Raw genomic sequence first — 21764 nt, 5'->3', positions numbered from 1 at the left:
ACGCTAACAACGAGTATATAGTATCAGTGGATGGCTTTTTACCAATTTTTTGGATTCCTCATGTCTTACGCATTGTTTGGAGAAAAAAAAGGTTTGGTCCAAATCAGATGTTAGGTACTATCAAATATTGAATATTATATGAATACTATACATTTAAAACGGCAAATTTGGGTGCAATCGATTAGCTAAATTTCTCAGAGATCAAATTATATTTCAACAAAATAACGTTTCCCCAATGTTTATCTTATCTGTTTCCAACTACAGAAACGGTTTCAACGGTGTCGTGGCATGCTGAAATGACACGGAACGACCCCAATGGGAGAATACACTTGTCTTACAATGACTCACATGTCATGATGGAAAGACGGAACTGGGCATGGAAGTATAATAACCTCACAATCTCTCCCTCTCTACCCCTACAGATGATACATGAGCTGTGACCAGTCAAAAACCAAAGCATAAACTGAACTATAGCTCTACAATCCATTATCAAACAAGCTACAAGATATACAAGTCCCCTCTTTTCAGAGCTAGGACTCTAAAGGCGGAAGTGTCATCCAGAAAATAAAGTGACAGCATCGCATTCGCAACTCGAGAGGTGTCAATTCACACGATGTCATCACACACACCTGGCTTGCCTTTAGCTACAGCACAATTGACCTAAACAAACTACACCGTCATGATAACCCCTAAAATTTACTTGTATTCGCTCAACGAAAATAAGATATTGTAGCTAGAACATGTATTTTAGACTCGTACGAAAAAGTAACAAAACCCGCAGAAGTCACCGGGCCTGCTTTGTGCAGCCAGCTAGCCCTCTGTTAGCTAGCTACCGCCAACTTGTTAGCTAACTAGCCAATTTACAGAGAAGACGAAGCCAACGTAGCAAGCAAAAAGCTAGCTGGCTAAATAGTTATCTTGCTTCCATGTTGAAATCTGGTCGAAACATTAGCCAAACAATGCACATTGCGAAGGAAATAACGTTGCACAGAACACGGCTAGTTAGATAAATGTAGATACTTAAAAACAAACTAGCTAGCTATCTAACTATTTAGTTAGCTAGCTAACGTTAGTGTAGCCTGCGTGACGGGCTTCTATAAAAAATACATTTTCACGACCTAATCTTCTTGGCCACTTGCTGTGCGTCAGGCCACTGCACTGGATGCTCAAAATATCGTCTCGCCGGTTAATGTTTCCGCATTGGTCCAACATTTGAATATGCCATGATGATGTCTACTTAGCTAGCCAGTTAACAAACTAGCTAGCCATCCAGATGAAAGGGAAGTCATTCCAAATAGTATTGTTTATCGTGCATTTTCTGATAGTAGCTAAACATCGTTTGTTTTGTAGCTGTCAAATATTACCGGCCACAAAAGAGATTAGTAACTGCCACTGTAACGTTGTGTGCTATCAACGGGAAAGGGGTAGCTGTACTCACCCCATTAACCAATCCATGATGTTTGTAACTAGGGTAGGGATAAATGATAAATCCGCCAAGGCTGCTGGAGGCGACCCCCTGCTTTATCCGGCCACCCCTCGCTTCCCCGCCTGGCCCCGACTCCCGTCTCTCCGTGTATCGGTGTCTCCCTGTCCCTAATTCGGTCGTCAAATGTCAAAAACGTATCGCTGGTGTCCTTATTTTGAACCTGAGCTTAGATAACAACATGAACAGCTAGCTACCTAGTCGGAACCGTGGTGCTGCGCCGAGGGCGAGTGAGAGGAGCACAGCATTGAGTGACTTTGAGCTCGAAGACGAGTGGAGAAGAGCGGGCAAAAGTCTCGGTCCACTTTCCAATCAGCGAGGTATCCTGTGGCTTCGCTTTACGTCGCCGTCCGCTGGCGTGTCAAGTGAATCGAGTCTTGGGATGCCACTAGTCTAGCTAGCTAGCTACACTCTGTCATGAATCCTTGCTCTGGATCTCAAACCGCTAGCTACAGCAATCTTCAGCTGCTGCTGCGAACGAAATCCGGAAGTAAACACAGATCCAACTATAGAGATAGATAGAGAACTCTAGTGCCCAAACGCCCGTTTTAGAATGAGCAGAGCAATTCAGGACTTTGACCATTTTGAAGTAGTCAGCTGGGTGGGACTTCCTATGGGTTGAGGAAGGATCACATAATTGTATCCAGGTCATCAGGAGGGATCAGCCAATGAATTATACTTGTGAGCAAACGTTCTATAACTCCAGGTGGCAGTAAATCTCCAACCTTGGCTATCTACCTGTTCAAACAGTACACTCCGGGTGGCAGTTTGCACCCTTTCAGCTTGTTTACCAACTCATAGAAGTAGTAGAAGAAGAAAATTGACTACTTCAAAATGTAAATGACCTCAATGGCACTGCCCATTCTCTCACAGACGCCATAATAGGACAGATACAAGGTTGTGTCCTCTAGCTATCTCTATGGGTCCGACCGAGCCCCTCCCTCGTGCGTCTGCGTGGTGATACGTCACACGCAGAGCTTTGGAAATCAATGGGATGTGTAGTTCAAAGAAGACCCATTTAACTTCAACGGTAAACGGCCAGAGTGAACTATCTTAATTTATCCACCATCTTTAATATGGTATGAAAGGACCCACCAGGCATAGACCTCAAATCAACTTCTATTCCAGGTTGGTTCAACTTAACCTCTTAAGGATCCGAACCTTTTTTTCAATTTGACATACCCAAATCTAACTGCCTGTAGCTCAGGATCTGAAGCAAGGATATGCATATTCTTGATACCATTTGAAAGGAAACACTTTGAAGTTTGTGGAAATGTGAAATTAATGTAGGAGAATATAACACATTAGATCTGGTAAAAGATAATACAAACAAAAAAACAAGGTTGGACCCAGAGACAGCAGGGGTTCAAACTGTATAACCCAGTTCCTACATTTGAATATAAAAATGGATTTTATCAAACAAAACTATGCTACATTTTATCTTTGGGACCCTTAGGATGACAAATCAGAGCAAGATTACTGAATGTAAGTACATTATTTACCTTCAGAGATGAATGTATCAAACCAGTTGCCATGATACATTTTTTGTTGTTGTGCACTCTCCAAAAAACAATAGCATGGTATTTTTTAACTGTAATAGCTACTGTAAATTGGGCAGTGCAGTTAGATTAACAAGAATTTAAGCGTTCTGCCCATATAAGACATGTCTATGTCCTGGGAAGTTTGCTGTTACTTACAAAAGTCATGCTTATCACATTAGCACACGTTAGCTCAACCGTCCCGTATACGTGACACCGATCCCGCAGAGGTTAATTTCATTGAAATTATGTGGAAACAACAGTGATTCAACCAGTGTGCGCCCAGTGGGTAGTTCCCTTTGCAAGTCCCATACTGTTTTTGAATGGGCTTTAAGCTTATATAATCAAATTCATGAAAATGCGGTCAAATAGGATATATATACAATTAAATTCATATTTGTGTATTGCTTTGCTCATACCCAATGCATTTTATCAAAATACTTGACGTTCAAGAAGAAAAACACATCGCAGAGAGGTAGAAAAGTCTCAATTGAACTACAACTCCTGCAGCCTTGATAGCATGCCAGAGCGTGCCTGCTCGAGCTGAGGACTTACAGGACGGTAAGAACCCGTTAGTTACAGGCCGTTTTATGTGTTTTATATTAGAGTAGAATGTTTCCAGCCAGTACTTTTTGAAAATGCAAAAAAAAGTGTTTATTTATAGACCGGCATGGTGTCAAAAATGAGACATACAGCTGGTGGGAGGCGTATAACGTGAACGTCTAGCAACCCAAAGTTTGCATGTTTGAATCTCATCACGGACAACGTAGTAATTTTATCTAACTTGCAAATACTTACTAGCTATTTTGCAACTACTTAGCATGTTAGCTAACCCTTCCCCTAACCTTAACCCATACCACCTAGCTAACATTAGCATTAGCCACCTAGACATTGGAATTCACCTAGTCTACGTGCCGCCCTATTGTATGAATTGCAATTCTTAATATATCATATTAATTGTAATTCGTAACATATCATACGAAATGGATGATGGACATCCACAAATGAATACATACCAAACGAAATGTAACATATTATACTAACTAGAGTGTCCCGGATTTGTATTTACTATGTTACGTCTACCCCTGAGTCCAGGTTGTATTTCATGTTTTCATGAATTTGATGATGCAAATTTGAAGCCCATTATTAGCCTACAAAACGAGACAACAGGAAGTACCACTTTCATACAGTATTGAGGCCATCTCAATTTTGAAGTAGTCAATTTTCTTCCTCTACTACTTCTATGGTAAACAAACTGCCACCTGGAGTGTGTTGTTTGAACAGGTATAAAGCCAAGATTGGTGATTTACTAACACCTGCAGTTATGGAATGTTTGCTCACGAGTATAATTCATTGGCTGATCCCTCCTGATTATCTGGATGGAATTATGTGATCTTACCTTAACATTTTTACATTTTAGTCATTTTAGCAGACGCTCTTATCCAGAGCGACTTACAGTTAGTGAGTGCATACATTTATTTTATTTTTTTCTTCATACTGGTCCCCCGTGGGAAACGAACCCACAACCCTGGCGTTGCAAACGCCATGCTCTACCAACTGAGCTACACGGGACTGAGCTATAGGAAGTCCCACCCAGTTAATTACTTAAAAACAGTGAAAGTCGTCAATGGCGCTGCCCGTGCTAAAATTGGCTTTTGGGCACTACAGTTGTCTATCTAAGTCTATGGCTGCCATCTCAGTTATTCAAAGAAAAATGAATTATTCTTTATTAGTATGACATCATATAAACATGTGTACTGAATACAGACATCCCAATGATTGCAGCTAGTTAGGAAGTAATGCATTATGCATAGAAATGTGTGGCAATTGGCACTATGTTGTGATACAGGAGCAATTAGGGTACTTTAAAGTACGACTTAAGTCGTTTTTTGGGGTATCTGTACTTTACTTTACTATTTATATTTTTGACAACTTTTACTTCCTAAAGAAAATAATGTACTTTATACTCCATACATTTTCCCTGACATCCAAAAGTACTAGTTACATTTTGAATGCTTAGCAGGACAGAACACATCTCTGGTCATCCCTACTGCCTCTGATCTGGCAGACTCACTAAACACAAATGCTTCATTTATAAATTATGTGTGAGTGTTGGAGTGTGCCCCTGGCTATCCATAAAATAATAAAACAAGAAAATTGTGCTGTCTGGTTTGCTTAATATAAGGAATGTGAAATGATTCATACTTTTACTTTCGATACTTAAGTATATTATAGCAATTAAATTGACTTTTGATACTTAAGTACATTTTAAACCAAATACTTTTAGACTTTTACTCAAGTAGTATTTTACTGGGTGACTTTCAATTTTACTTGAGTCATTTTCTATTAAGATATCTTTACTTTTACTCAAGCATGACAATTGGGTTACTTTTTCCACAACTGGGGATACATGATACATGTAGATGATACATACACGTTAAACGTTAAATCGTTAAAACGTTAAATCAAAATGGATTTGTCACGTGCCGAACACAACAGGTGTAGACCTTACAATGAAATGTTTACTTACAAGCCCTTAACCAACAATGCAGTTTTAAGAATAATAAGTGTTCCTGAGGGGAAATAGGCTTTGTCGTGCCCTCTTCACGACTGTCTTGGTGTGTTTGGACCATGACAGTTTGTTGGTGATGTGGACACCAAGGAACTTAGAGCTCTCAACCTGCTCCACTACATGTTGGTATTACAGACTCAGTCAGGGACAGGTTGAAAATGTCAGTGAAAAAACGTGCAAGTTGGTCTGCGCATGCTTGGAGTACATGTCCTGGTAATCTGTCTGGCCCTGTGAATATTGACCTGTTTAATGGTCTTGCTCACATCGGCCAGGGAGAGCGTGATCACACAGTCGTCCGGAACAGCTGATGCTCTCATGCATGATTCAGTGTTGCTTGCCTCGAAGCGAGCATAGAAGTGATTTAGCTCGTCTGGTAGGCTCGTGTCACTGGGCAGCTCGAGGCTGTGCTTCCCTTTGTAGTCTGTAATAGTTTGCAAGCCCTGCCACATCTAACGAGCATCGGAGCCGGTGTAGTACGATTGAATCTTAGTCCTGTATTGACGCTTTGCCTGTTTGATGGTTCATCGGAGGGCATAGGGGATTTCTTATAAGCGTCCGGGTTAGAGTCCCGCTCCTTGAAAGCGGCAGCTCTACCCTTTAGCTCAGTGCGGATGTTGCCTGTAATCCATGGCTTCTGGTTGGGGTATGTACGGTCACTGTGGGGACGACGTCATCGATGCACTTATTGATGAAGCTAGTGACTGATGTGGTGGTCCTCAATGCTATCATAAGAATCCCCGAACATATTCCAGTCTGTGCTAGCAAAACAGTCCTGTAGCTTAGCATCTGCGTCATCTGACCACTTCTTTATTGACCGAGTTACTGGTGCTTCCTGCTTTAGTTTTTGGTTGTAAGCAGGAATCAGGAGGATATAATTATGGTCAGATTTGCCAAATGGAGGGCGAGGGAAAGCTTTGTACATGTCTCTGTGTGTGGAGTAGAGTTTTTTTCCCTCTGGTTGCACATTTAACATGCTGGTAGAAATGAGGTAAAATGGATTTAAGTTTCCCTGCATTAAAGTCCCCGGCCACTAGGAGCGCCGCCTCTGGATGAGCGTTTTCATGTTGGCTTATGGCCTTATACAGCTCATGGAGTGCGGTCTTAGCGCCAGCATCGGTTTGTGGTGTTAAATAGACAGCTACGAAAAATATAGATGAAAACTCTCTTGGTAAATAGTGTGGTCTACAGCTTATCATGAGATACTCTACCACAGGCGAGCAAAACCTAGAGACGTCATTAATATTTGATTTTGTGCACCAGCTGTTGTTTACAAATATACACAGACTGCCACCCCTTGTCTTACCGGAGGCGGCTGTTCTATCTTGCCAATACAGCGTAAACCCCACCAGCTATATGTTATCCATGTCGTCGTTCAGCCACGACTCTGTGAAACATAAGATACTACAGTTTTTAATGTCCCGTTGGTAGGATATTCATGATCGTAGCTTGTCTATTTTGTTATCCAATGATTGTACGATGGCTAATAGGACTGATGGTCGAGGAAAATTACCCACTCGCCGTCGGATCCTTACAAGGCACCCTGACCTACGTCCCCGATATCTCTGTCTCTTTCTCCTGCGAATGATTTGGGCCTTGTTGTGTGTCTGAAGTAAATCCTTCGCGTCTGACTCGTTAAAGAAATAATCTTTGTCCAGTATGAGGTGAATAATCGCTGTCCTAATATCCAGAAGCTATTTTCGGTCATAAGAGACGGTGGCAGAAACATAATGTACAAAATAAATTACAAATAACGCGAAAAAACACACACAATAGCACAATAGCACAATTGGCAGCCATCTCCTCCGACACCATTATATTACACAACGTTGCACTGATGAATACTTGTAATATTATTGTTTAATGAGGTACAGATTAGGTTTGAATCTGCTTTGTGCGCCACAAGACTGTGTTAGCCTATTGAGCTAAAGCCTATAGGCAAGTACTCAGGTCTGCCTTAGCCACAGTGTTTCCATGATCATGCTCTCTTCTTATATTTGTCACTGTTCTCTTCCCAGCCATGCTCTCTCCATCAGAGGATGGCCCATTAATCTAAAACCCTGACAGCCTGGTAGGAGAGGATCAATCTATACTCTGCTCTGCTGAGATGACTGGTCCTCTCCCTCCCTCCCTCCCTCCCTCCCTCCCCCTCTCTCTCTCTCTCTCTCTGTACTGTACAGTGTCCCCAGTTTGTCTGTCCCTCTGCTATGGCTCTCCTCCTGATATACTGTACTTATCTTTTCCTCTCTCCATCCCTCTCTTCATCTCATTTTCCCCCTCTCTGTCTCCCTCTCGCTGATATTCTAAAAACCATCACCACTTATGGTGGCTGTCTCATCGGTATCTGCCCACGCCCCCCTTCTCTCCCCACTCCCCCCTTCCCTCCATCTCTCCCGTCCTCCCCCTCCACTCACCCCCCTGGATCCTGAGGATTCTATAAATAACGGTTGAACACAGGCAAGTGAGGGAACATTGAGAATAGAAGCCCTGTTAACAGAAGGCAGAGTCAGGGGATTGGCTGGCTGACTGACGCGTCACTGCACTGGTGTGCTCCAATCAGCTCTTTGAGAGGCGGAGTCAGAGCGGTGATTGACAGGGTAGCTGATGGAATGTTCTTAGAGTTGGTGTAGTACCACGTCTGACCACTAGAGAGCGCTGTGGGATGTTTGTTTGTTAGTGGCGTTCATGTCTACTGAATGAGACAGTTACTACTGCAGGGATATGTATAGCTCAATAGAGGCCACCCTTTCCATCTAACATGTGTGCATGTTCCTTAAGTAAGTAGTAAGAGAGCACCTTTGTCTCCTTCCCATGCTTTCAAGCATGGCTGATAAGTTAACCCTTATCTGTGCCTTTTGGTAGAGTGTCACCCAGTGTTTGTGATATCATGTAGGGCAGGGTTCTTCAATTCTGGTCTGGAGGGCCGAAACACTTCTGTTTTTTATTTCTACCTGGTAGTTAATTGCACTCACCTGGTGTCCCAGGTCTGAATTAGCCCCTGATTAGAAGGAGAGGATGAAAAACAGAGGTGTTTCGGCCCTCCAGGTCCGGAATTGAAGAACCCTGATGTAGGGTGTTAAAACGGCCAGCTTCAGTCAAGTGATTCTAGCCATCCCTTCTGGTTAGTTCTAGTTAGGCAGCTTAGTCTCCCATTCAGAGGACCCCCACTTTTGTTAGTGTCTTATTGATCAACGTCAGCCAATTACTTGTCACCACATCTCGTTCAGCCTATCATCGACCTAGATTCCCTGGACTTCAGTTTCAGTTAGTGTTGGATCCCAGCACACCTTGTGTTCAGAAACATTCTTTCCCCATCCTGATGAGCACTACCACAGTATTCCCTCCTGTTGAACTTTTCCTCCCGTGGACTGAATCCCTGTCTGTCTATTGTTTAATTGTGCGTGCATCTAAATGTAAAAGTGCCTTGAGATCTGTGTCATATTATGTGGTGCTAAGTTTTGTGGTCTATTGTGTATAATTACCATGTGTGTTGAGCTTGTTAGCTAGCTAGCTCGTGCATTTTTCATTGGAATGCATGAGCATTTTAGCATGACTGTTAGCGATTAGCCATTCATTAGTATTGCTCATTTTATGGTGCTAGGCTATTTTCTATTCTATATGTATCGCTGATGCTCATTGTATTTATATTATGTATACATTTCAACATTACTGTAATGTTTATTTGAGCACATTTGCCTGAGTTTCATGTGTACAAGTCCACTAGGCTGTTTTGTCTATTGCAATGTGGCTAGGCCTTGTGCCTTATGTGGTGTACAGCCCTTGCTGTTATGAATGACATAGCATGTCATGTCATTCATATTATACCAGTGCTATAGCCCAATTTTTCTTTGTCATCTTTCCTTTCAAAAACATAGTTTATGTCAATTCTCACTAGACATGATTCTCAGTTATCTGAACCATGAGTGGTCAGATGTATGTGATGTGAATGTGGACATCTTCTTCCATTAAACCCCCCTTAACCTGGACATCCGCCTCATCCTTGTTCTGACCGGAAACTCTGCAGTGGTTGCTACCGGCCTTAAGCCAGCACCTAAAGTTTCTTATCACATTCATGGTCCTTCGATTCTTTACAACCTACCCCTATTTTTCATAGGGTAATGCTTATACCTTCACATTAAATGTTGAAATGACTGTATCTGAATCATTGCGAGCTCCCAGGTGTCCTTCAGGAGATGTCACCTTTGACCTTTCTACAGTATACCAGGGTCTCTAGTGTCAGTGCAGCAGGGCTGATGGTGCCAGCATGGTGCCCCATGTGTCCTGTCCTGGCCAGGTGCACATCTGTCTGTTCGTATCCCCGTCCGTCCGTCCGTCAGTCTGTGTCTGTCCATCCTTCAGTCCCCCCGTCTGTCTGTCCATCTGTCTGGGCCTGCCAAGATCCCTTCCTGAAACACATCTCTCCATCGATACGGACGCAGCACAAAGGGATCGATACGCACCCATCCCAGCCTAGCTCCCAACTCACCCCACCTCACCCCTCCTCACCCTTCATACCTATTCAGGGAAGCGACGAGGACACTAAGATGACGAGGGCACTAAGGTTGACCTAGATTGAAAATAAATACCTGCACACTGTTGTATGCTTCTGTAGTTTATCGCAATGTTTCAGCCAGATGGTGAGGTAAAGAAATAAACCAATGACTAACTGTAAGTCGCTCTGGATAAGAGCGTCTGCTAAATGACTAAAATGTAAATGTAATGTACCTCGAGTTAAATACACAAACCCCTTTGTTTATCATAGCCTATTGCTATTTTGGGAACAGCTAACAGCAACATGCACACACACACACACACACACACACACACACATACCCTCATGTGAACTGAGGCAGTGAGGGTGAGGTATTGGCTGTGGCGTAACTGATATGAGTTATTCATAGCCAGCGAAGGTAAGTCTAAAAGCCATTAGCAGGCATTAAAACAGAGACACCTTACATTACTCCCACATGAATAATCGATGCGAACTAGATGCAAAGTGGAGAGAGTGAGTGTGTATGTGTGCACGCCAGTGGAGTCTGTGTGTTCACGGAGTGTATCTTTGTTTGTGTGTGTGTTTGCGTCTACGGGTGCCAGTGTGTGTGTGGCCTGACCAGAGATGTTTTGCTTTGGAGAATCACTTGATCGTCCATCTGACTCTGTGTGTTTCCTCTCTGGGAGTAGCGGTCACATCCCAGCTTACCCCAGAGGATGCTGTGGTCACATTTCACCAGTGTTCGGACTTCTGCCCTCAAGGAGAACACTGGGACAGGGGCAGGAAGAGGGCACAGGTCACACTAAATATACTATTTGTCCAGAGGGTAACGCTTTACATAACACTTTCCATTACATTGCATTTTTGTGTCATTTGCTGCATAACATGTACTTACTAGCCTGTAACATGGTAATTACATAGGTTATTATTACACTGCTAGTTGCTCTGTTATAAGGCCTCCAAGGTAATTTAACATATAAACAGCTAGCTACACAAAGTGACATTGGCTTTAGTGGAATAGTGGAAGTGCCCTGCTAATGGTTACTGTTACTGTAAGCCCTCTGAGGTCATTGTTGACAGACAGATATACATACTCTGTCCACTGCCTGCATGGTCTATTTCTCATTATCAAAGAACGCGCACTGTGTGGTGCACTATGGGTATCAGATCGCATTACAAGTCACACATGTGTGTGTGTGTGTGTGTGTGGGGGGGGTCAGTTTTAGCCTGACGTCTAAGTCTAAGTGTATGAGTCAGTCTTAGCCACATTACTCATATGTCTACAGCCCTACCTGGCTCCAGCTTCCTCCACTCAACCCTAGGGAGGAGGGGGAGAAGTGGGGAGGTAAGTGGAAAACTGAGATGGAAGTACAGTGGAGGAGTACAGGGAAGAAGGGAAGAAAGGAGGGATGATGAAAGGGTAAGGTTAAGGTAAGGTTAGAAATAGGGTTAAGGAGGACAGGGAAGAGAGGGATGAGTAGGGATGAATCAGAGATGATCATTTAGGCTAGTTAATAGAGTTTATGTACATAAACAAACAGGCTGACTGTTCAAGAGAGAAAAGTCCCTTATACCAGATTACATCAAGTTAAAGCTATGCACTAGCACCAAACATAACCTTTTTCATAAAGCTAATCGTAGCATGAAATCGTTTGATATGGGTCTTTTTTTTCTCATTTTCAGCACATCAGACAACCTCATTTTCACCTGGCAAGCAAACAGAAATAGCCCACATGTTGTTCTGATGTAATCGCAAGAGAGCAGGGAAATTATAACAGAGAGTTGCAACCAGTCACACCACAGATTTGTCAGCCTGCAGTCGTGTGTGTGTGTGTGTGTGTGGTGTACAGTGTCATGTCATGTGATTCTGCTTGTCCTTGGGCGGATGAGAAAAGATCTGACCCTGTATAAGTCGTTAGGCTGGGTAGAATTCTACCTTCTCTGTGGTGGTCCAGAATGTGGTTGTTGAGGTGCAGACATTGGGATATGGAATATGTGGTGATGGAGTGCTGATGGGGATGAGGGGTTACCAACCCTCCTAGAATAAGCCTATATACCACAATGCGAGTTATGGTCCTTTGTAACTCAGTTGATAGAGCATGGCAATGTCAGGATAGTGGATTAGATACCCGGGACCACCCAAATGTAAAATTACTTTAAGTCGCTTTGGATATAGCTTCTGCTAAATGCCGTATACTGTATATAAAGGGGTTTTGGCTGGGTTATGTGCTGATGAGTAACAGAGCTGATGGGACTGGTGTTATAGTGCGGGGTTGGTGTTTAGAGCTGGGGCTAAGGTATAGAGCTGGGGTATAGAGCTGGGGCTGGTGTTTAGAGCTGGGGTATAGAGCTGGGGCTGGTGTTTAGAGCTGGGATATAGAGCTGGGGATGGTGTTTAGAGCTGGGGTATAGAGCTGGGGCTGGGGTTTAGAGCTGGGGTATAGAACTGGGGCTGGGGTTTAGAGCTGGGGTTTAGAGCTGGGGCTGGGGTTTAGAGCTGGGGTATAGAGCTGGGGCTGGGGTATAGAGCTGGGGCTGGGGTTTAGAGCTGGGATATAGAGCTGGGGCTGGGGTTTAGAGCTGGGGTTTAGAGCTGGGGTATAGAGCTGGGGCCGGGGTTTAGAGCAGGGATATAGAGCTGGGGATGGTGTTTAGAGCTGGGGTATAGAGCTGGGGCTGGTGTTTAGAGCTGGGGTATAGCGCTGGGGTTTAGAGCTGGGGTATAGAGCTGGGGCTGGGGTTTAGAACTGGGGTATAGAGCTGGGGCTGGGGTTTAGAGCTGGGGTATAGAGCTGGGGCTGGGGTTTAGAGCTGGGACTGGTGTTTAGAGCTGGGGTATAGAGCTGGTGCTGGGGTATAGAGCTGGGGCTGGGGTTTAGAGCTGGGGTATAGAGCTGGGGCTGGGGTATAGAGCTGGGGTTTAGAGCTGGGGCTGGTGTTTAGAGCTGGGGTATAGAGCTGGGGTTTAGAGCTGGGGTATAGAGCTGGGGCTGGGGTTTAGAGCTGGGGTATAGAGCTGGGGCTGGGGTTTAGAGCTGGGACTGGTGTTTAGAGCTGGGGTATAGAGCTGGGGCTGGGGTATAGAGCTGGGGCTGGTGTTTAGAGCTGGGGTATAGAGCTGGGGCTGGGGTTTAGAGCTGGGGTATAGAGCTGGGGCAGGGGTTTAGAGCTGGGGTATAGAGCTGGGACTGGGGTTTAGAGCTGGGGTATAGAGCTGGGGCTGGGGTTTAGAGCTGGGGTATAGAGCTGGGGCTGGGGTTTAGAGCTGGGTATAGAGCTGGGGCTGGTGTTTAGAGCTGGGGTATAGAGCTTGGCTGGTGTTTAGAGCTGGGGTTTAGAGCTGGGGCTGGTGTTTAGAGCCGGGGTATAGAGCTGGGGCTAGGGTTTAGAGCTGGGACTGGTGTTTAGAGCTGGGGTATAGAGCTGGGCTGGTGTTTAGAGCTGGGGTTTAGAGCTGGGGCTGGTGTTTAGAGCTGGGGTTTAGAGCTGGGCTGGTGTTTAGAGCTGGGGTTTAGAGCTGGGGCTGGTGTTTAGAGCCGGGGTATAGAGCTGGGGCTAGGGTTTAGAGCTGGGGCTGGTGTTTAGAGCTGGGGTATAGAGCTGGGCTGGTGTTTAGAGTTGGGGTTTAGAGCTAGGGCTGGTGTTTAGAGCTGGGGTATAGAGCTGGGGCTAGGGTTTAGAGCTGGGACTGGTGTTTAGAGCTGGGGTATAGAGCTGGGGTTGGTGTTTAGAGCTCGGCTATAGAGCTGGGGCTGGTGTTTAGAGCTGGGGCTGGGGTTTAGAGGTAGGGTATAGAGCTGGGGCTGGGTTTTAGAGCTGGGGTATAGAGCTGGGGCTGGGGTTTAGAGCTGGGGTATAGAGCTGGGGCTGGTGTTTAGAGCTGGGGCTGGGGTTTAGAGGTAGGGTATAGAGCTGGGGCTGGGTTTTAGAGCTGGGGTATATAGCTGGGGCTGGGGTTTAGAGCTGGGGTATAGAGCTGGGGCTGGGGTTTAGAGCTGAGGTATAGAGCTGGGGCTGGGGTTTAGAGCCGGGGTATAGAGCTGGTGCAGGGGTTTAGAGCTGGGATATAGAGCTGGGGCTGGGGTTTAGAGCTGGGGTATAGAGCTGGGGCTGGTGTTTATAGCTGGGGCTGGGGTTTAGAGCTGGGGTATTGAGCTGGGGCTGGTGTTTAGAGCTGGGCTATAGAGCTGGGGCTGGTGTTGGGAGCTGGGGTATAGAGCTGGGGCTGGGGTTTGGAGCTGGGGCTGGTGTTTAGAGCTGGGGTATAGAGCTGGGGCTGGGGTTTGGAGCTTGGGCTGGTGTTTAGAGCTGGGGTATAGAGCTGGGGCTGGTGTTTAGAGCTGGGGTATAGAGCTGGGGCTGGGGTTTAGAGTTGGGGTATAGAGCTGGGGCTGGGGTATAGAGCTGGGGCTGGTGTTTAGAGCTGGGGTATAGAGCTGGGGCTGGGGTTTAGAGTTGGGGTATAGAGCTGGGGCTGGTGTTTAGAGCTGGGGTATAGCGCTGGGGCTGGGGTTTAGAGCTGGGGTATAGAGCTGGGGCTGGGGTTTAGAGCTGGGGTATAGAGCTGGGGCTGGGGTTTAGAGCTGGGGTATAGAGCTGGGGCTGGGGTTTAGAGCTGGGATATAGAGCTGGGGCTGGGGTTTGGAGCTGGGCTGGTGTTTAGAGCTGGGGTATAGCTGGGGCTGGGGTTTGGAGCTGGGGCTGGTGTTTAGAGCTGGGGTATAGAGCTGGGGCTGGGCTATGTGCTGATGGAAACAGTGAGAGTGCTGATGGGGGTAGAGCTGCATGGGGCAGAGTGCTGTCTCAGGCTGGCACACCATTAGAGAGACAGGCGTCAGCACGCCCAGCTGCTTTAGTCAGCACTTTGAGAGTACACACAGACGGTACAGAGAGAACCACACACACACACATTCTCACTCCTACACAGACAGTACAGAGAGAACCACACACACACACATTCTCACTCCTACACAGACAGTACAGAGACACGATGCACACTCTGTCCCTCTCACGCACTCTCACTTTCTCTCTCCCTCTCCGTCTGTCTCCTTTTGGCATCTATAAAGTCACATGGTAAGCGTAACCCGAGGACAGCTGCAGTATGTGTCTATTTAGACTAATAGAACAAAATTATTGATTATATTTCACCTTCCCCAATGTGACAAATGGGAGAAGGGGAGTTTGACTGACAGTCAACAGTAGGTGGCAGCATTAAGTTACGCAATAGCAGCAGCATGAGAACCCAGAACAGCTTTGGCAAACCTGAGCTGGCCAATGCGCAAAACAAACCCTTCTCACTGTGTTGTAGACCCAGTCAATTGGAACATCATTGATCCATTTGATTCATTAAAATAGAGGAACCTGTTCATTCCAAATACCGTTCAGGTTTCTGTACATTCTATTCTCCATGTAGTTTACAGATTGTGTATGTAAACCAATGTTGTACAATCTGGATCATAACGCTGTAGGCTAATGGTCAGAATAGCTTATCTGGTAAACAGGAGTCTCTCAATCAGCAAACCTATCATTATTTAGACCCATTTAATCAGATCAAAACTGAATTATTTATAAAATGAAGAAATCTGACAAAATCTAAATTAACTTCACGATGAATGGATCCCTGATATTGAGTATGAATATAAACAAACATTGCCATCTTTCATTGAGACATTGTACTGTCAACATTAGGTTCTTCTGCAAGACCTTCATTGCATCCTTTGTTTTGAATCCATTTCCACTGTTTTGCAGTCTTAATGTCCCCTCTCGCTCACCTGTAGGTAGCGCAATGTAATACACAGGTGACCATGACAACACTAACTGCATTAGGATGGATTACCTTTAAGCTTTATAGAACAGTTTCACAGCAGTGAGCCAGAGGCTGCATTTTAACTGCGGGTCACAGAGCAACTGTTTTCATCCATTTATTGATGGCTTTACTGACCATCAGCATGGTCCTCTGTAGCTCAGTTGGAAAAGCATGGCGCTTGCAATGCCAGGATAGTGGGTTCGATTCCTGGGACCACCTGTACGTAAAATTTATGCACGCATGACTGTAAGTTGCTTTGGATAAAAGTTGTCTGCTAAATGGAATTCATTACTATAGCATAAAAATTATTTGAAAAAGTGAGAAGATATGTATGTTTGTATATGTGATGCTCGTATAGAGGTACAGTACCAGTCAAAAGTTTGGACACACCTACTCATTCCAGGGTTTTTCTTTATTTTTACTATTTTCTACATTGTAGAATAATAGTGAAGACATCAAAACTATGAAATAACACATCATGTAGTAACCAAAAATGTGTTAAACAAATCAAAATATATTATTGATTTTAGATTCTTCAAAGTAACCACCCTTTGCCCTGATGACAGCTTTGCACACTCTTGGCATTCTCTCAACCAGCTTCACCGGGAATGCTTTTCCAACAGTCTTGAAGGAGTTCCCACATATGCTGAGCACTTGTTGGCTGCTTTTCCTTCACTCTGTGGTCGAACTCATCGCAAACCATCTCAATTGGGTTGAGGTCGGGGGATTGTGGAGGCCAGGTCATCTGATGCAGCACTCCATCACTCTCCTTCTTGGTCAAATAGCCATTACACAGCCTGGAGGTGTGTTGGGTCATTGTCCTGTTCAAAAACAAATGATAGCACCACTAAGAGCAAACCAGATGGGATGGCGTATCACTGCAGAATGCTGTGGTAGCCATGGTGGTTAAGAGTGCCTTGAATTCTAAATAAATCACTGACAGTGTCACCAGCAAAGCACCTCCACATCATCACACCTCCTCCTCCTTGCTTCACGGTGGGAACCACACATGCGGAGATCATCCGTTCACCTACTCTGCGTCTCACAACGACACGGCAGTCGCAACCAAAAATCTCAAATTTGGACTCATCAGACCAAAGGACAGATTTCCACCTGTCTATTGTCCATTGCTTGTGTTTCTTGGCCCAAGCAAGTCTCCTCTTCTTATTGGTGTCCTTTATTAGTGGTTTCTTTGCAGCAATTCGACCATGAAGGCCTGATTCACGCAGTCTCCTCTGAACAGTTGATGTTGAGATGTGTCTGTTCCTTGAACTCTGTGAAGCACTTATTTGGGCTGCAATTTCTGAGGCTGGTAACTCTAATGAACGTATCCTCTGCAGCAGAGGTAACTCTGGGTTTTCCTTTCCTGTGGCGGTCCTCATGAGAGCCAGTTTCATCATAGAGCTTGATGGTTTTTGCGACTGTACTTGAAGAAACTTTCAAAGTTCTTGACATTTTCCGTATTGACTGACCTTCATGTCTTAAAGTAATGATGGACTGTCGTTTCTCTTTGCTTATTTGAGCTGTTCTTGCCATAATATGGACTTGGTCTTTTACCAAATAGGGCTATCTTCTGTATACCACCCCTACCTTGTCACAACACAACTGATTGGCTCAAACGGATTAAGAAGGAAAGAAATTCCACAAATTAACTTTTAACAAGGCACACCTGTTAATTAAAATGCATTCCAGTTGACCACCTCATGAAGCTGGTTGAGAGAATACCAAGAGTGTGCAAAGCTGTCATCAAGGCAAAGGGTGCTACTTTGAAGAATCTCAAATATAAAATATATTTTGATTTGTTTAACACTTTTTTGGTTACTACATGATTCAATATGTGTTATTTCATAGTTTTTATGTCTTCAATATTATTCTACAATGTAGAAAATAGTCAAAATAAAGAAAAACCCTGGAATGAGTAGATGTGTCCAAACGTTTGACTGGTACTGTATATAAAGAAAGTGTGGCACACAGTATGGAAGTCTCAGGCTCCCACAAATGCTACTGAGGCACTTGGGCTGCCTAGTCTGGTTTTCTAAAGAGAACGAGAGAAAGAGAGAGAGTGATAGAGAAAGGGAAAAACAAGGAGAGGATGAGAGAATAAAAGAACAAGACAAACAAACAGAGAGTGTGAGAGAGAACGAGCGAAGCAGGAGAGAAAGAGGGAGGAGATTGGGAGAAAGTAGGTCTCCAGAGTTAGGGTTATATAAGGACAAGCGCTTTCAATGGAAAAAAGAGGAGAAGAAATCCTTTTGGAATCGCTTCACTCTGGCCGGCCAGTGGAAAAATGCGGAATGCCATGCTGACGTAATGCTCCTAACAATGTGTGTGTAGGCCTAGTTGCCTCCGTTTGTGTGTATGCGTGCGTGCCTGCGTGTGGTTGTGTGTGCGTGAGAGTGGAAAAGTGTGGAATGCTGTGCTGATGTAACGCTCCTAACAGTTTCCATATATACGGCCTGGGATCAGGCGCCAGGCCGACACTCAGCATTGCCGCGTCTGGTACACATCAATAACTGGTAAGAGGAGGAGGACACACACACGCACACACAAACACACACACAAACACACACTTGCACACATGCACACCCATGCACACGTTATATGTATTTCTCTGTGTACTCAATTATACTTTCCTCTGTCCTTATATTCTGGTGTTTTCATCCATAGACAGCAGCTCATCCACAATAGAGTCTGTAGCCACAAGTATCAGATGGGTCACAGTAGGTGGCATAATATATTCAAGTATGTTTAGAAAATCCTCATATTGTCTCCTAATGCAGACCTCAGCCAAATGCAAGGTGATCAGATGTGACCTGTTTGAGGTGTATTAGCGGACAGATCTTAATACTCAACAAGGGCACCCTGACAAAGAGACACAGATAGAACAGAGCATACTGTAGGCAGGGATGATCCACTCTGATCCACTGCACACGCACACATGCAAAAGTTTGTCTTATTCCCAAATGGCACCCCATTCCCGATATAGTGCATTACTTTTGACCAGTGCCCATAGGGATCATGTCAAAAGTAGTGCACTATAGGGAAATAGTATACCATTTGGGACGCATCCAAACTAAAGTAAAAAATAGAATAAAAAGTAACACAATAAAATAACAATAACGAGGCTATATGTGACCAACCGGCTCATTTCAGTCTTATGTAGCAACATTTTAAATTGTGTTTTTACATTGGATAAAAGTAGAGACTCAAAGCTATAAAATGGTATTTCATACACTACAGTTGAGGAACAATGGGAAAGTAATTCTGCTTTGAAAGTTGATAAACTTGTAACCTCACTTTTGAGAAAATGGCCTTTGAATGTTTTGGTACACCTAGTGGAGAGCTCTTCTTTGTCTACACCCATTCACCATCGTTCACACCCTCTTAAGCTTTAGCCCCGCCCATCTCTTTAAGGAGCGTTCAGAGCGCACATTGGGTGGTCTGGCTGAGGAGTAGGGTTGATCTGAGCGTTCTGTCCTAACAACAGCAGTCAAGCACCCAAGCTAACTGGCTAACGTTTGCTAGCTTGCTAGCTACTTCCAGACACAAATGAGAGAACAGCTCACTCTGACCATTTTACTCACCCTAGCAGAGCTGGTTAGGCTGTTTTTATGTTATCCAGAGCGTTGGTGACTGCAATTGCTGCTGGCAACAATTGAATTACCCTTTTTTGCCAACGTTTACTGACACCGGCCATATTATTCAACGGGTGTTGAGCGTTCGTAATTTGTCAGTTATTCTGCGCTCTGGCACACTCAGACGAGAGTGCTCTGAAATCGGAGTAGATAGCCAGAGCGAATTTACTAGTTAAGTCTATCAACAGTTGTCGCAGTGACATCATGAACATTCTATTGAAATGGTTACTTGCATAGTGGAGTCTTTTATTAAGACATGTAGCTAAACAATGAACCATAATCCCAACTCATGACGTTACTACCCTGCATGAATCTGCAGGTAGCTAAACAACCAGGTTCAAAGTTAGCTAGCTAACATGGCTATAACTAGCAAAGCAAATGGCTCTGAGATACAAATAATATTACTACACAGATCATACGCGTAAAGTTAGCAAGCGAGCCAGCCAGCTAACGTTAGCTAGCTAGCTAACAGCACACTTTAACTTGAAATGAAAACGACTTTCTGAAAAAATTAGAAATGTGTAATATCTGAAAATTTAGCTAGCTAGACTATTTTACCCATATACATGGATGGATGCTTCTCCCTCTCTATCACGGATGCCATGGTTGCCCTTAGTTTGAAGATGTAATCCGGAGACAGGTGTTTTCTCCATCTCCTTAGCTATCATACTCTAATTCCACTGATTTCAAAACTCGGTCCTCCAGAAAGTGGAGAGCAACACATATGCAGTTTTACCACGTGATATGGTAAAAAAAAAGCTGCGTTAGAAAGGATAACCTACTACACATACTGACCAGCTCAAATAGACAGAAGCATGCTACATGGCAGACCAATCCGAACTCATCTCTCGGCATATCCAGCCCACTCATTATCTCAGCCAATCATGGCTAGCGGGAAGTTTGCTGTTTTTCTGTGGCTAAACCAACTAGGCTCGTAATTTTAACAATTCTATTCGTATTTACAGATGGCATACAAGTTTGTTATTAAGGCACATGAAAGTTCACATGTTCCACAAGGCATTTCTACCAAAAAAGTCATTTTGATAAAAAATGAAGTTTACGTTCAAATGGCTCTCCTGTGAAGTAGTGACGCATGACATATGCCTAGTTTCCTGAAACGAGACACATATACAGGGGTACTGGTACCGAGTCAATGTACGGGGGTACAGGTTAGTCAAGGTAATTTGTACATGTAGGTAGGGGTAAAGTGACTATGCATGGATAATAAACAGCTTGGGGTAGAAGCTGTTAAGGAGCCTTTTGGACCTAGACTTGGCATTCCGGTACCGCTTGCCGTGCAGTAGCAGAGGGAACAATCTATGACTTGGGTGACTGGAGTCTTTGACAATTTTTTGGGCCTTCCTCTGACACTGCCTAGTATATAGGTCCTGGATGGCAGGAAGCTTGGCCCCAGTGATGTACTGGGCCGTACGCACTACCCTCTGTAGCGCCTTATGTTCGGATGCCGAGCAGATGCCATACCAGGCGGTGATACAACCGGTCAGGATGCTCTCGATGGTGCAGCTGTAGAACTTTTTGAGGATCTGGGGACCCATGCCAAATCTTTTCAGTCTCCTGAGGGGGAAAAGGTGTTGTCGTGCCCTCTTCACGACTGTCTTGGTGTGTTTGGACCATGATAGTTTGTTGGTGACACCAAGGAACTTGAAACTCTCAACCCGCTCCACTACAGCCCCATCGATGTGAATTGGGGTGTGTTCAGCCCTCCTTTTCCTGTAGTCCACGATCAGCTCCTTTGTCTTGCTCACATTGAGGGAGAGATTGTTGTCCTGGCACCACACAGCCAGGTCTCTGACCTCCTCCCTATAGGCTGTCTCATCGTTGTCGGTGATCAGGCCTACCACCGATTGTGTTGGAGTCGTGCTTGGCCAAGCAGTCGTGGGTGAACAGGGAGTACAGGAGGGGACTATGCACGCACCCCTGAGGGGCCCCGTGTTCAGGATCAGCGTGGCAGATGTGTTGTTGCCTACCCTTACCACCTGGGGGAGGCCTGTCAGGAAGTCCAGGATCCAGTTGCAGAGGGAGGTGTTTAGTCCCAGGGTCCTTAGCTTAGTGATGAGCTTTGTGGGCACTATGGTGTTGAACGCTGAGCTGTAGTCAATGTACAGCATTCTCACATAGGTGTTCCTTATGCCCAGGTGGGAAAGGGCAGTGTGGAGTGCGATTGAGATTGCGTCGTCTGAGGATCTGTTGGGGCGGTATGCGAATTGGAGTGGGTCTAGG

The 21764-nt window shown here is 44.8% G+C and overlaps 1 protein-coding gene across 2 annotated transcripts in view; it reads right to left on the bottom strand.

The window, feature by feature from the left end:
* Positions 1–1931, bottom strand: part of LOC311135504 (MOB kinase activator 2-like) — a 99094-nt gene extending 97163 nt beyond the window's left edge. The window contains exon 1 of one of the 2 annotated variants that reach the window (XR_014613774.1): positions 1439–1931. Coding sequence is in view for 1 of the 2 variants with exons in the window: in XM_084169509.1 (XP_084025635.1) it covers positions 1439–1455 (17 nt within the window). In the remaining variant the exon portion in view is untranslated. The remainder of the gene's footprint in view (positions 1–1438) is intronic. The other variant, XM_084169509.1, reaches the window with a different exon arrangement.
* Positions 1932–21764: the final 19833 nt, after the last annotated feature.

This window comes from Coregonus lavaretus, assembly GCF_964263955.1.
Source record: "Coregonus lavaretus genome assembly, chromosome: 9".
NCBI classification, from domain to species: domain Eukaryota; kingdom Metazoa; phylum Chordata; class Actinopteri; order Salmoniformes; family Salmonidae; genus Coregonus; species Coregonus lavaretus.
This window is presented reverse-complemented; position numbering and strand designations above follow the sequence as displayed.